We start from the raw sequence: 16239 nt of genomic DNA on the forward strand, positions 1-16239 counted from the left end.
TAAATGTGTTTTCCTACCTTGCCGAGGTGAGTTTGCTGTTTGAGCCTCTCCAGTAGTTGTGTATTGTGCTGTTGTTGGAGGAGATGTGTGTGGAGGGTTCTTGGGCTCTGGGGAAGGGGCTCCGAGCGGGTCCTGCTCAAGGGTTTGTGGGGCTGAGAGCCTCCAGGAGACAGGTGGTCCAACTGAGAGGCGAACTGCAACGGGACGGAGTCTAATCCGGGAACTGGTGAGAAACAGAGGAGCAGAAAAGTAGCAGAAAATGACTCTCTGTCGAATTAACATGTTCTCAAACACAAATAAAGACTCAACTAATTACTAATTTGTGATATATAAACCACAGGTTTTAATGTTTTTAGCCATGACAGTAAGGACATTACAGGAAAAGAAAAGCACAGGTGGATGTATTCTAAATGTAACCACTGGGAGGTGCTCTAACATCACGAAAATAGAATTAAAAGACCTTGTAGAGAACAGTGCTTCAAAAGTGTGTGTCCTACTTGAGTGTATGGTTGTTTGTACATGTATTTTTTTCACCCAAGTCCGAGATGTGAATCAGTAACAATGTCTTAACGTAAAATACAGTATTTCCTTCATCTGTATTTCAACACTGTTCAAGCCTCACCAGTGAGTAGCGGAGTGTGCACCAGGGCAGAGGGCTCCAGGATGATGACAGGCAGGTGAGGGTGTCCAGCCTGATCTTCTCTGCTCAGGGGGAGGAAGACCTGCGAGCCACCCGCCGTGAGCACCGGCACACGGCCGACCTTCAGAGAGGACAGCTCGCCTTCCACCTGCACACACAACGTTAAGCTGCTGTATGAGAACAGAACACATGCCACCTGTACTTGTATTTTGATATAACTGATAAACTTCCTATTTAAAAAAAAAAGTTATTTTCATTCATTGGGATTTTGAAGTTATGGTAAATCGTACCATTTTACAAAAGTATCTATGAATACTTTAGCCGTATGTTTCTTTTAGAGCAAGGTTATACATTTTACTCCTGCCTATCTGACTTGTGGTTCTGCTATGTGTGTGTGTGTGTGTGTGTGTGTGTGTCGCCTGATATACAGATATGACGTAGTTATTTACATAATATGCGGCAGGTACATAGATTGCGCCACCGACACAAAACAGTAAACAAAGGGCAACAATGGAGGACGACCGGCACTTTGTGTCCTTTATTTTTGAGACGTAGCTTTTTTATTACAAGTAGAAGGCAAGATGTGTTTGAGAGAAGGCTACAGGATGTACAGAAACAAAACAAAAACACTGCAGTTACGCAAACGACACACAGTCATACCTAGTCCTGTCTCCAAACCAGTTTGCTCCCCTTGAATCCCTTTACCACTGCCTTAATGAAGTTCAAGACTGGATGACTAAAAACCTTCTCACACTAAACACAGACAAAAGTGAAGTTATTATTTTGGGGCAAAAGGATCAGAGACTAAAGACTGCCACACTATTGGGAAAGAAAGGTTTAGAGGTGGCAGAATCTGTGAAGAACCTTGTGGTCATTATTGACCTAAGTTTCAATAGCCACATGAAGGCAGTTTCAAAATAGTCTTTTTATCACTTTTTAAACATTTCGAAGGTTAAAAACTTCATATCACCGGTAGACCTGGAAAAACTTATTCACGCTTTCATCACCAGCAGGGTGGATTACTGTAATGGTCTCTTCACTGGTCTCCCTGAAAAAACAATAAAACCTTTTCAAGTGATACAAAACGCAGCAGCAAGGCTATTGACCAGAACCAAAAGAAAACATCATATCACACCAATTTTAAAATTGGCTACTGGTGACCTACAGAATTTAACTTGCTTTTAATATAGCCCAGATGTTTGAAACATATAGCTCCTCAAGATCACTCAGATCAGCAGAAAAACTTCAACTGGTACAACCCAGTGCCCGCACCAAGCAGGGAGAGGCAGCCTTTCGTTGCTATGCGGTCCGTCTCTGGAACTGTCTTCCCATAGACATCAAGACCTCTCCCACCGTCCCCATTTTTAAATCCAGACTAAAAACCAAACTTTTCCACGATACCTTCCACTAACCAACTCTTGCACCCGTGTTCTGTTAGCTTTCATGTTTTGCTATTATTCTTTTGTTTTGTAATTATTTATTTTGCTTGTCATTTCTGTGCACTATGTTCCTTGTGAATTCCCATGCTTTCATTTTTATTCAAATCATTTTAACTATTTTAATCGATTTGATCTCTTGATGACATGACATTTTAGATATCTTAATATGTGATTGTTATGATTATGTGAAGCTACCGTTCTGTGTATGAAATGGGCTATATCAATAAAACATGACTTGACATGACTTGAAGTTTGTCCCAACTGTTGCATGTACTGTAAGTGATGAATGCCTGTCGACCAATCAGCGGACTGTAGTGTGTCTAGCTCCGCCCCTTTAAGAGCTGTACCACTACCCTCACAGAAGGGTGCCAAAGACTGGGACAGTTACAGATCAGTTATTTTGGTGGTGGTTATTTAGGTGTGACAATGGAAATGCAAGTGACAGCGATGATGTACCGAAAATGAACCGAACTGCAGCGCTTTGTGGAAACAAAGCATGTATCTGGCCCACACACCCAGGAAACGTGGAAACAAAAGCCAGATCAGGGTGAAACCGTTCCAAACCACATCATGGCGAGCTGAAATGCACTGTACCACTTGATAGAAACAAGGTTTATATGGATAATTATAGTATCGGAGAGAGAGAGAGAGAGAGAGAGAGAGAGAGAGAGAGAGAGAGAGAGACAGAGAGAGAGGTCCACCTTCACATGCTGGACTCTGTGGCTTCTAATGAAACCTTATCAACCAGTTTTTTTTCTTTCCCCTGACAACAACTGTGCGCTCACTGTGTGAACTGCTCTCTTTCTCTCTATAAAAAAAGTTGTGTTGGGACCTTGAGATCATTTCTGTTGAGATGAGAGTTTGGCGTTTACCCTTGCATTGGCTGGTAGTCCCAGTGTGATGGTGGGGAGAGTGGAGGGGCTGTGGATGGTGAAGTTTGCCAAAGTGCCATCTCTGAGCAGCAGCTTCTGGGCCTGGAAATGAATATAAACACAGTTTTTTTTATTCAAAAACAGTACTTTTATACTCGCGTCTGAGGAGCAGTCTCTGATCCCCGCTCCAGTTTTATAACGTGCCTTTGCTAAATGCTTTTAATATTTCATACTGCCATGACCAAATGTCACATGAAGAGTAACCTAAACCAGAAACATCTAATTAAACCACCGCTTGTGTTGTGTCCCGAGCTGTCGGCTGCGGGATCATGAATCAGACATCCAAAGCAGGTGTGACAGAGGCTGCTGTGCTCTGACTCAGTGATTAAATCAATTATGCATAAACAGTCGACACACGCTCATTGTTCCTGCACTCTTGTGTCGTTGCTTTAAACATGTCATTACTCGGGGGACAGGCACAGCTCATGGATATAAAACAACAACTTTGTAAACTTTGAAGCTCTGTGTTCTTGCTTGTTTGCACGGCTCACAGGTGTTTGGTGCTTTTTAACTTTTCTCTTTATCGATCACACTTTATCTGTAAAAAAAAAACATGATTTTCTGAACATTTCTTTGGAAACTGTTGTTTTATTAACATTCTGATAAGTTATGTCAGTTAACGTGTGTGCGTGTGTTCCGCTGCTTACCTCATGCGAGAGGCCGCCTGCAGAGGGCACCAGCCCATTCTCATTGGGCAGGCTGTCATTTGGTGAACTGCAGCCAGAGACCGGAGTGCTACTGCTGCTGGGGGACGAGTCTGGTGAGAGAGAAGCAGAGTAAACATGTTTATGCGTCTGGATCATATTTTAATGACATCTGTGAATTTATTTATGAATTCCTTTGTTTGAGGTGATGAAGCGCTGACATTAAAACAACAATGCATTCACACATATGAAGTTACCCAGTGTGTCAGGCACTCGGTGTTTGACAGTGGGCGGGGCACTCTCTTTTCTGGTGAGAGGGCTCTTGCGGGTGTTGAGGTGTTTCTTCAGCTTATGTTTCACCTTCAGGTTGGGCTCAGACGCTGAGAAAAAAAAAAAATCAATCAACAGGAGACATTACTACTCCAAGTGTAATATCCCAACAATGATTCAACTCATTTCCCGTCAACACAAGCTTTTTCATTTACTGGTAACAGGAGATATTTTGACTCACAGATAAAAAAAAAAAACTATGTCACAAGTGAACCAGCATGAGCAAAACAATCCAATACTGACGGTTTAAAAAAAAAAAGCAGTAAAATTATGATACAAAGGGAGATTTAAATGAGCTATTTTGAAAGATGCTGGCAAAGCTAACCCACTAATCGGCGTAGGTTTAAGATGACAAATACAAATTCTCCTCTTGGCTATTTACACTGGGTGTCTGAATAGCAGTTCATTTATGTATACATTCAGAATTTATTCAAGCTAATATAATGAGCAGACAGATGAGAGCCTGGAAAAGCCAGATGCTCCCTGGCTAGTTTGCAGAACTTGAAACCATGACAGATAAGATGATTGCATCATAAAATAGGGAAAATCTATTTATTAAAAAAACAAAACAAAAAAAAAGAACACCTATGCTGACTTAAGTGTCCTTGGGGTACATTTGTATATGCTTCTGTTACTTGTGCTTATTTTGCTGCAAATGAAAATGGTGCAAACATACAGACAAAAAATGGTGCTTGTTCACACAGTAAAAGTGAATCCTCTATACAGAAGCATTCCCTCTTACTACCTGACAAATCGACTTTTGTAATAGCAATCCACTATTACAGAGAACAAGAGAGAACACCGATAAGTTTATGGCGCATCACGCCCCCAAATCCCACCCATGATTGATTAAGAAACAAAGTACGATCCCTTTAAACACATTATACACATTGCTGCAACACATTTTTTCTGCTGTTAAACTGTGGATCTGAACACACCCTACATGCACTTTGATCGTTAAAATAGAGCCTTAAGTATAATTGTGGATGCCAGATGATTGATTTACCGGCTCTGCGTAGCGGCGTCCCTTCTGAACCCTCGGGCGAAGGCTGGGACGGTGATGGGACCAAGGGCTGGGAGGATACACTTGGGTCTGGGCCCAAATTTCTGAGAGAATACAAACAGACATGCAACCGCGGTGGTAAAAAAAACAGAGTTGATAAGAATTCAAAGGGTTATTCAGTGAATTATTGATGGGCAGTAGATTGTGGCACAGTGAAGTGTTTCACTTCATGTTTGTGTGCATTTGTGTGTGTCACCTGTACGCCACAGGAGCTGGAGTCAGGGTGTTTGAGCTTGTTCTTTCCTGTGCTGCCTGTTTGCGCTTATTAAGAATCACCTCCTGCAGTTTCTGTTTCACCAGGGAACTGGCTACTGCACCTGCCAATCAGTAAAACCAACAGACCTATTAAGGAACAAATAACTCAACTCAACTGCTCCATTACAAAAAAGGCAGGGCTTGTTGAACCTTTGTGTGACACGTAACATGCAAGTCATTCGAAAACATACGACAAACAACTCATCTTTAACCAAACACGCATGCACAGTTCTGAGTATTGCATGTTTGCATGTGTGTCCATGTGGGTGAGTGTGACTGTGTGTGTGCACACAGATGTGATAGGAAGTCAATATTGGCCCAGTGACTTCATGTGCCCATACCTACAGCTATATTTAACTTCACTTGTTGAGTTATATTTAGCTCTCATGTCAAAGCAAACAGCTTTGAAAGTTTAGTGACACAGTTCAGCATAGAGATTAAAAAACACTTTCTCGCGGGGACTTTCCTCTCTGTTCATGATCGGCACTCTGCACCGTAATTATCTATAAAGATGCAAAAGCAGCTTCAATAATGAAAATTACAACTTTACTTGTGAACTGAGGCATGAAGCAACTTGTAATTGAAGATTAAGTTCAGAGTGTGAGTGTACGTGTTTCTGAGGACCAAAAAAAATATAGAAAGCGAGGGCAAGTGAGGAGACTGGTCTTCATTCAACTGTTTGTGGGTTAAAACCTGGTTTTAGAGGAAGGGTTAGAAAAAGGTTTTAACAGAGGTTAAAATCTGCTTGTCAGAAATGGGACACACCTTCAAGACGGTGACAGAGACTGAACCTTCTGTCATAAAAATAAATAAAAACAACTGTGTCAGCTGCTGTTATATTGCTATTACAGTCATGGGCTATGGGAATTATTGTGCATTTGTCTATCGCATGGCAAACTGTCTTCCCCAATTAAAAAGCCCATGGTGAATCTGAAAATGTAAGTCTGACTGAAACACCTGGGCATACTGGACTGCAAACAGACTGCAAAAAAAAACAAGTTTTGCTGTGGTTTACGTAGCTACACAACACGCTAACCAATGTTCATTTTATGATGGTAACATTAGTTACCTTGGATTCGGTTAATCTTGGAAAAATCTCATCACCTTGTGTTTGAAGTGTGCCCCTGAGAAATCTCCATTTTAAGGGCTAGATTGTGTGTGTGTGTGTGTGTGTGAGTGTGTGCGCTCACTTTGTTGGCTCTTGTCTTTGTGTTTCAGCTGCTGTAACTCCTGCTGCTTCTCATGTTGCTCCTGCTCTCTCCTCCTCTGCTCCACGTTAAACTGTAAGCACACACATTTGCAACGTGTTATTAAGGAACTTCGCTTCATGAGGCTTTACTCAAACACTTCATATATTGTCTTTTGTCTCGCCCAAAGAGCATTAGCTTCTCTTCTTTACCCTGATTTGTTGGTGCAGTTGCTGTTGGGAGAAGGTGGTGCAGGGCTGAGAGGGGAACTGGGTGAGGAGTAAAGGTGGGTGCAGTGGGGTGAAGAGCGCCGTGTCCGAACCCGGACGCATCCCCCGCTCTCCCACCCTGAGGTCCATGGGAAACAAGGCGGCTGCACACAACGCCGGCACTGCCACTGGAGAATCTGGAGAAAGAGAGAGGTGAGGGGGAGGTGTTTAGTTTGCTTAATCTCCACTAGGAGCAGCGGATTCAGTGTAAACAATATTTATGCTTTTAAAATTCATGAACTTCAAATCAAGTGAACTGTGACACAATTTACTTTACTGCCTGAATAATTATTTGCAACACTTTACAATACAGTGGAATAACAACATGACGGTAATACCAACTGCCATTTCAAACTTGGTAATATGGTAAGATAATAGTGTGGTAATTAGTGTATAATAGCACATTAATAAATTCGTATTAAAATGCTTGGGGATCAGAATTGATAATTACCATAATAATCCTAAAATCCTCCATTGTGCTTTTTCTATTGTCCCCGAGCTATTAAGTAAAATAAGATGTTTTTACCATAATATTTCCTTACGATTACCATACTGAATTTGTGATACAATTTTATTTTTTTTCTAAGGGAACCACTCCAAAAACAGTTTACCACAATTATTGTGTAGTATTAAACTTCATGGATAAGTTTTGTTTCTTTTTTTCCCTTTTTCAGTTTCAGTATTGAGCCGTCACTTTACCAGATCATACAAAACAGAACTCCAGACTTAAGTTTCTTAAATGAAGGAATCTAGCTGGGTAAAGATGAAACGTTAGGCTCTGGAGAAACCCACAACAGGTGCCCCATGCAGGATATACCACAAACTGCTCCAAGGAAACAACAACAGCAATAAAACCAGATAAGATACTTCAACTAAGAGCTAATAATTAATGCACTATAGTTTACATTCTATCAGTGTTACACATGAACTTACACTATTCCTCACTCTCACACTGTCAGCGCGTCTGTATCTCACACAGACAGACATGCATACACACATTTCCATGCTCTTTGCATGCTTTTGGAGCTATTTGCATTGCATGGCTGAGTCAATGGGAAAGATTGCCTCATCCGGCACTAAAAACAGGATCCAGGAAGGGAACAGCTTGGGAAAAGGCTGGAGGTGGTTTCTGTCTGACACACACACACACACACACACACACACACACAAACGCACACACACACCCTCACACACACACAGATGCACTTGCATAGTCACACAAAAATGCACACTTACTCACACAGAGACACAGCTGTAAACACATAAAGACATTCCCAAAATAAATGTGGACAATAAACTAGCAAGCAACACACACACATATGTACAAAACACAGTCACCGGTAGACACACTGTTTACTTTTAGTGGTCTCAGAATAGTTTATACATTTATTCATATATTTAACATAACCCACAAAAACAAACTGTATTAGCACACAGACACATTCACATACCGTATATATTCAAACACAGCTGCACAGACAACGGCAGGCTTGAGCAGACACCGTCCACATAAATATGCCTTCAAGCTAATTAAATACTTAAAGGAATACTTCACCAATTTGCATTTACCTTTGTATTACTAGAATAGGGGTAGTATTTTTGAAAATTGTGCTTCCCAACCTCAGTTTCCCCTGAGTCGAGAAATATCTTCATTCTTTTCTTTGTTACGTGCCCACCAGTGACACTTGGTGCTGTTAGCGTAACTGTTAGCAAAGATGGCGGACAATGTTTACATTCCGGGAATGAGGTCCTGTCCCCCTACGAGTGGGTCTAAGGCTCGGACCAGGTGTCACTGGTGGGCACGTACAAAAAAAAAGAATAAAGATATTTCTTGACTCTATTATTATTACTATCCCTATTCTAGTAATACAATGTCAAGTGCAAATCGGTGACGTATAAAAAAAGAATGAATGAGTTATAGTTTGCCTTCTTGTTACTTAACCAAAGAAGTTTGGAATACTTTTAATAATCAGCTACTTTCTCACTTACTAGTATATCGTTTACTTCATTTTTTCCACTCCATTACATTTAAAAGTTTAAAAAGAGGGAAGTGGTTGCAGACACACAGACACACACATGCCATGGTGTGTGACCCACAGGTACATGCTGAATCTGGGTTAAATTTAAATGGCAAATGGTTCACTGGGCTGACATTTCTACGTTCACTTCTACTGCCAGTGAGGTTTCTGCCGTTTCTGTTGAGACAGAAGAGCTCCGTCGGCCCAGTGTTTCAAAATCTGGAGCAGCAGTGAGACGCGCGCCGACTCCACAGCTTATGTTTTCCACTGGAGAATGGGACAAGCAGAGATGATGGATCGAGCAAAGACGGCAGAGGACAGACTGACATCCAGACGTACAAGTATGTGCAAAAAATGACAGATCTTTGTAAGACTGCAGAGAGGTAGGGTCGGGTTTTTACGAGGTGATACACTTTTATTATCCCTGTGGGGAAATTTGTCTTGGAGTCGATTGTACATAATAATAATAATAATGATAATAATGATAATAATGCCTTTACCGATACAATAAAAACAACACATGACAAAACCTAACACTCAAAGTAAACAGTTCATTTACATTTTACATATATTGCACACACTCCATAGTCATGATCATAAAAACACTATGAGTCTATTGCACAATTTAGTAGCATTGCGTTTTCTAGCACTGAAGCGTTCTGCAGGCTGAGTTTTATGCCTCTTTTCTGTTGCTTTGTAAGAAGTGGCAGATGCCTGGTAGCCTCAACACAGTCTTTGATTCCATACAATTTTAATTCATCTAACATTTGTCCCCCCTCACAAGCATCCTTTAATAATTTTACAGTCGACTTTAACTGACTCTTAACTGACCACATTGTACCTTTACCCAAGTATATTTTTACAACAGTAATTTTAAAATATCTCTTCAGACTACTTTTACTTAAGTGTCACACAGTAGAACCATTAGCCTCACTGTTTGGGTTAATGTGACAACGCAATGTGTGTGTCTAGTGTCAGTGCTCCTCCATATTAGGCCGTACAGATGCAGAGTGTCTGAATGCCGACCATGGTTGGGATATCAGAAATCCCTCGGTAAATACGTACAGATATGCACACATTCTTGGTAATGACAGCAAAGAATAACAAGGCTATTATTCTGAGGAAAAGGAGAGGAGAACATGCTTATACAAGGAAACAAAGGCTGCTACAGTACACACACACGCTCTTAGTCAGGAACACCAGTGTCTCTCTTTCCCTTTGCTATAAATAGCAAAACACACAGTGGTCCAGCATTTACCTACACATGGCCTTTTGTTTCTACAGTGAAACCACACACACACACACACACACACACTTGTACAGTACACCACTGATGTCACCTCCAGTTTACAGTTGTTGGCAAAGTGAAATGAAAACATGTGAAGAAAATGGCTAGAAAAAGAAGTGGCACCAGGATTAAGAGTAACATCTAAGATGGATAGAAGAAGGTTGTAGGACCTGCTAAACATCAGTGTTGGGCTCTTAAACAACCTAGTCCAAGAGCTCTGTTTGGGCTGTGTAGTGTTTGAGCTTAACATGATTTGATGGCTCGTACCGATGGTGGAATACTGCATAACATGATCTGGTTGGCTCACACTCGAGGTGATGCTTGGAAAGTTCAGCATCTTCCAACTTCTGCCACACGCAACGCAAGCAAAACAGAACAATGGAACCAACAATGCAGTTAGGCAACGCTCGACGCTGCTCCATTCGAAGAGAATCACAAACCACGGCCGCAATATAATAATATAACAATTTTCCCCGAGTAACAATTAAAGTCCTTCCTAAGTAACTCGCCCAGCATTGCTAATGTTAATATAATCAGTCTATGATTTGGTTGAAGTGATTCTCTCTGAGGATCATACAATGGTACAGTGACGAGCACTGTTGCCTCGCAACAAGAAGGTCACAGATTCAAATCCCGATTTGACCGAGGGCCTTCCTTTGTGGAGTTTGCATGTTGTGTGTGCATGGGTTTTCCAGCTCCCAGGTACTGCGGTTTCCTCCGACACTACAAAAATAAAACATGCAAAGGCTGATTTGACACTGTGATTTGATGGTTGGTTGACCCTGTCCATGGTGTACCCCGTAACCGTCAAGATGAAGCCGTGGACAATGAGTGAGAGCGAGTGACTCTGTAAAGTGCCGACTTTGTGCTCGTCAGTGTGCAAAACCAGTTGCAAACCAGAGTGAGACCTGAAACAAGTAACCGAGACCAATAAACCTAAGAAAAATGTTTACTGCCCTTATTAAACAAGTGGAAAGTAGGTCATTTTCTTATACCCACCCAGACCTTGAGACAACATTTATTATTTATATACCATCTATGGTTGTAACATGTGATCGGTAGGCATACATGAACGTAAGATCTTCAGCTGAGGAATAATCTACGACTCTGCTGTCCAGTAAATGGATGCAAAATTGTATTATAACTTCTAATAATACAGTTCCTATGTAGCCAGTGCAACTTTAAGCCTTGCAATCGTGTCGTGGTTTAGTCCTGAGACCTCTGTGACCACATTACTCTCTCCTGGGTCTCAGCGAGAAATATGAGCCTCTAATGCTTTAGTTTTCTTAAAAAAAGTGCTATTATGTTACAGTTCATTACATTTGTGTGTAGTACTCAGAGAGGAATAACAAATCTTCATCCTGTGGTTGTGATTCTGTGTTGATTTTACTTAAGTAGTACAGTTTTATTCCCTGTGCAAACAGAGCTGGGAAGGCAAGTGCTAGAATAACACAAAGCATGCGCGCACACACATACACTCGCTGTTCATTTAGGCCAGTTAACAGTGCCTTGTAAGAGCATGAGATACTGTTTGTGTTGAGAAAGGCTGCAGGAAAATCAAATAACAAATACAAACACATAGGTAATGCTTACACTTCAGAGTGAGAGGGACTGACCTCTTCTACCTGGCACAGCTCAGTATTATTTTTAGATTTTTCTCAACTCTATATTAAAGTTGCAAATGGGTAAAAGGCCTGGAAGGAATAGTGAGAAAAGGGGAGTCAGTGCAGTGCAGTTGCCTCACAGCAAGAGGGGTCTGGGTTCAAACCTGCAGGTACACAGGAGCGTGTTGATGCGTGTGATGGACCTGTGCAGGCTTTACTTTGCCTAATATTGACAATGGATTAAAGTTCGAATTAAATCAAACATCATTTTTGAAATTTGTGACTGGCAAATTGACGCCAATCAAATTATTTCCATCTTGCAACTGCCTCTCTCACATTCTAAGTGGATAAACTTTAACGCAAGAAACTACACAACGTGGCATCTAAAGACAATATGAGCTTCAGTTTTGCACTAAGTAGATGACTTTGTTAACTTCTTACGTCTTCTTTACTCATAGTAATTGATGGCCACACCTGTTCCATGTGAAAATGGACCAAATATAATAATAGACATGTCATTTAAGAAATATTAACATTGATTATAACACAATAAAACACTTGACTTGAATGAACGAGCTAAGATCTGAGAACTGTGTTATGAAAACGTGTGTCTTTTCTGGCATAAACACTGACCTTGTCAACCTGGTCCTAACAAGGCCGAATCTCATTTTGGAGGAACTGGTTGATGACGCTTTGAGTCCTGAGAGGAATAGCTCCAAGTGTGTGTGTGTGTGTGTGTGTGTGTCTGTGTGTGTGTGTGTGCCATTATGTAAATCACCAGCGTTGCAGTATGATACAACTTGCCTGGTTTTACAGACCGTTGGGAGTCGCCTGACTTATCTGAAAGATTATGTGGATCGGGCATATGTTTTGTTTGTGTGGGTGTGTGTGTGTGTGTGTACCAACTGTCTTTGTGAGGACATTTTGGCTGGTCCACATAACTGGTCCACACAAAGAATGCAAAACCAGCATGTGTGCAAGTGAGAGGGATAGAGAGAGAGAGAGAGAGAGTGTCCATCTTACAATCTGATATTTGGTTGCCCTCCCACTTACTCCTCCCCTTGCTATTCCTTCAATGTGAACATGCGTTATGCAGAGTCAGGACTGGTTTTACAGGTAAAACAAGGATGAACAAAGGTCTCTCTCTCACTCACACACACAAACACACACTCTCTATATCCCTCTCTCCCTCAATGCTGCGTCATGAAGTATACAGATGTCGACGGAGTGTAAGATAAGGAGACAAAAACGAAAAGAAAAAAAAACAACAAAAAACAGAACGACGAAAAGGAAACTGAAGCAAACACACACCAAACAAGGAAAATGAAGTGAAGCAAGTAGAGCTGATGAGCAGTGTGCTGTCACTCTCTGCACACTGAGGGTGAGCCGACAGCCAGCGCACTGCCACTGGTGACAGGCTCAAGCTGTACAAAGTCAACAACCACCAGAACAGACGCCACCACTTTGTGTCCTGTTACACGTCCCAATATAGCTGCACAGCCTCTGTTTTGACTGGACTGTGTTCATGAGTGCACCTCAGTCACGTGACACCTTTTCAAGACGGCAATCACTTTCAGTAAGTAAAGATGTCGTGACCTCGGGGTGATCCGTGAGGCTGGTAATAAAAAGAGTTCCTTCCCGTCTCTGTCTTTGGGCCGTGTAATTAAAAGATCCATGAGTCATATGGGTCCTATAATTAACCATATCATATATTGTCCTTATTCCCATTACAAAAAATAATTGTACATAATTACCACTCTGTGAATACTTTTTTCAACAAGGCAAGTTGCATAGGCTGTTATTACTAATCTAAATTTGCATCACATCCTTCCAGCTCTGTTCTATTTCATCTGAGGCAAATAAATGCAGGTCAGAGCTTGAGGTTCAACAAGATTTGAGAACCGTAGTTTGAGAACTGTTGTGCAGACACAACAAAAAAGTGTGGGCAATCTATACGACAAAACTATGAGAGTAAGAAACACACAAAACACAAGGTAAAAAAATTACTGAAGAGAATTGATATATTAACAAACAACACATTGCAGCAGGTTTGCAACAAGATGCAACAATAGTAATGCATTTTGATTTGCTTGTCATAAACTGATCTCATTTACCAGTTTTATTTTGTATAATATATTTGTCATAAAACAAAAACTGTAGATCACGTGACTGATTATTCTCTTTCAACATGGCTCAAACTACTTTTATTAATCCATGATTGTCTCAGGAAATTATTCACCTGGTTTTGTCCGTGTCTCACACACCTGACATCATTTAACAAAGAAAAGCAGCAGGTCCTCCCACCGCTGATGATTTGTTGTGACCACTCAACTATTTAATTTAAAGGTTACTGTATAGGTTCCATAATAACCTTTCAGCATTATACGTTTAATGATAAGAGAGAGAACCACACAAAATCTGTTTACAGACTGGCCTCTAAATCTGTAGCACCATGGGAGACTTTAACCAATCACAGAGCGGTTCAGACGGAGCAGACACTCCCATAGGCAGTCACATTACACCTAATTTGCATACAAGGTTCTTCACACCTCCTATGCCGCAAAGCACCCTATAAAAAGACAACGTATAAATAAAGAGTCAGACAATTAACACAATAGCAGGAGTGGCAATATCAACAGAGAGTTCCACAGATGAAGGGATTGAGTCATGTCATCATGTGTTCTGTTCATGCTCATCTGATGCGGAGCTCAGGAGAGAGAGCTGCAATCACACAAGTTACTTTAACCACCTGTAGCGAAAACTCAGCAATCCTCAAGTCTCGCCTAGTGTACCTTTAAGGCAAAGTTGATTGATTTTAAATGAGAATACTACACAGTAGAGTTGGACACTGTCAAAATCTGACTTTTTTTGTTTTAAAACCCTTCTCAGTACAATTAGGAGGCATAAAGAGAATAACAGATGAATACACAAAGAATTAGTGCACAGGTAAGATGAGTTACAAATAAACATAAAACACTTACAGACACAGCCTCTCTGGGACATTTCTTACAGCAACGTATAGCCATGCTGAAACCATAACTGTCATTTGTGTGTTCAAAAGAACACACAAACCCAAACTATCGGCAAGCTCAAAACAGACACGGTAACTGGGCAATCGCACAAATAAACAATGTTCTGCAGCCGCTCCCACACTGAATGTTCCCATTCACTCATTATTAAAAGGTGCATTTCAATTCACAGTCAGTGTGCGGATCATGATGAGCAATAATGTGTGAGATGACAGGTCAGACTAATTGAGATGTTGTCATGGATTTGTGTGGATGTGTATGCATTGTCTGCAAGACAGTGTGGACTTGTCTGTGTGTCTGGGTGTGTGTGTGTGTCGGTAACAGAGGAAGGTTGATGTATAATGCAGTGTGGGTCCAGTTTCCTTAGTCCTGACTGAGTTTCCATAAACATCCAGGACTGCTGTCTGTTAGGTCAGAAACCTCACACACACACACACACACACACACAAACACTCTTGTGCATTGTGTTGCAGTCGTAATAGCAACACAACAAGTGATATGATTAAACAAGTGTGACAAAGGCAATTAAATGAAAAAGAAAATCCCCACCAACACTCCCACTCTCTCCCTGTGTCTCCCTCCTCTCTCTCTTGCTGTGCACAGTTGACTCTTAGCGCTTGAACATTACAGTTTCATGCTGAAAACTGCAGGCTCCCAGTAAGATCTGAGGAGTTTGATACAACACATTAACAAGCTATACTGCATACAAAAAGCTCACACACACACACGCAGACACATGGTGTAAACAATACATTAAATCAAAGACACATACCTGTGTTTGTCTTGTATTTTTCCGGCTATGTGAAAACCCCAGTAGCACTTCTGCATCAGCCAGCTAACAGCACAATCTATAATTAGACAGAGAGCTCCACTCCCCTCCAGTCATCTTTTACTGTGGGCCACATCCTCTTTTCTTTAACTCCTTCTCTTTCTACTCCTCCCTCCCTCTTCGTTATCTCTGCCTCTATTTGTTGACAGTGTCTGACGCCAAACTGTTGATTTCATCATTTCATTCACACAGCAGTACCTGGGAGCATTTTGCAGGGCATCTGCAGACTCCATACAGAGAGGGCTTCTTTTAAAGTTTTTAAAATAAAAGAGACAATGCGTTCACAAGTGACCTGAAAATATAAATGTGCAGGCTACGAAACAGGTTATTATAGGAAACGAATGCAGTGAGGAGCTTATTAACGCCACAAGAAACACTTTACAACTTCACAAGCCGCTGCGCTTTTAAGGAGCCTGTTGCTCAACAACATGTCAACCCCTGTGACACTGTCATTTCACAAAGTGTCACACTTTACGACTGTCAGCTATTGCCACAGTGGGATCTTTGCAATCCATCCCATAAACAGCAGGGATGGTAACCATGGCAACGGGGACAGGAAGTTGAGTCTATAAAAACACAACAATGAGAGAACCGGGGTGGTTTCCTGTGAAAGAGCTCAGTTTAGACTCTCATTTCCTCCCCTCTCCTCCCCCTGCTGTTGCTGTGGCACTGCTGCCGCAGTGCCCTTGAGCCCTACGGCAATAAGACTTCC

General features: G+C 41.3%; 1 protein-coding gene across 1 annotated transcript in view; it reads right to left on the minus strand.

The window, feature by feature from the left end:
- The window catches only part of hdac7a (histone deacetylase 7a), a 31981-nt gene extending 16224 nt beyond the window's left edge, over positions 1–15757 (minus strand). Inside the window, exons 1-10 of the mRNA XM_044037820.1 lie at positions 15471–15757; positions 6703–6896; positions 6494–6584; positions 5245–5365; positions 4992–5092; positions 3913–4035; positions 3659–3768; positions 2952–3053; positions 623–788; positions 18–223 (exon numbers count right to left, since the gene is read on the minus strand). Coding sequence (XP_043893755.1) covers positions 18–223; positions 623–788; positions 2952–3053; positions 3659–3768; positions 3913–4035; positions 4992–5092; positions 5245–5365; positions 6494–6584; positions 6703–6849 — 1167 coding nt within the window. The 5' untranslated portion in view covers positions 6850–6896; positions 15471–15757. The remainder of the gene's footprint in view (positions 1–17; positions 224–622; positions 789–2951; positions 3054–3658; positions 3769–3912; positions 4036–4991; positions 5093–5244; positions 5366–6493; positions 6585–6702; positions 6897–15470) is intronic.
- Positions 15758–16239: the final 482 nt, after the last annotated feature.

This window comes from Solea senegalensis, linkage group LG11 (assembly GCF_019176455.1).
Source record: "Solea senegalensis isolate Sse05_10M linkage group LG11, IFAPA_SoseM_1, whole genome shotgun sequence".
NCBI classification, from domain to species: Eukaryota; Metazoa; Chordata; class Actinopteri; order Pleuronectiformes; family Soleidae; genus Solea; species Solea senegalensis.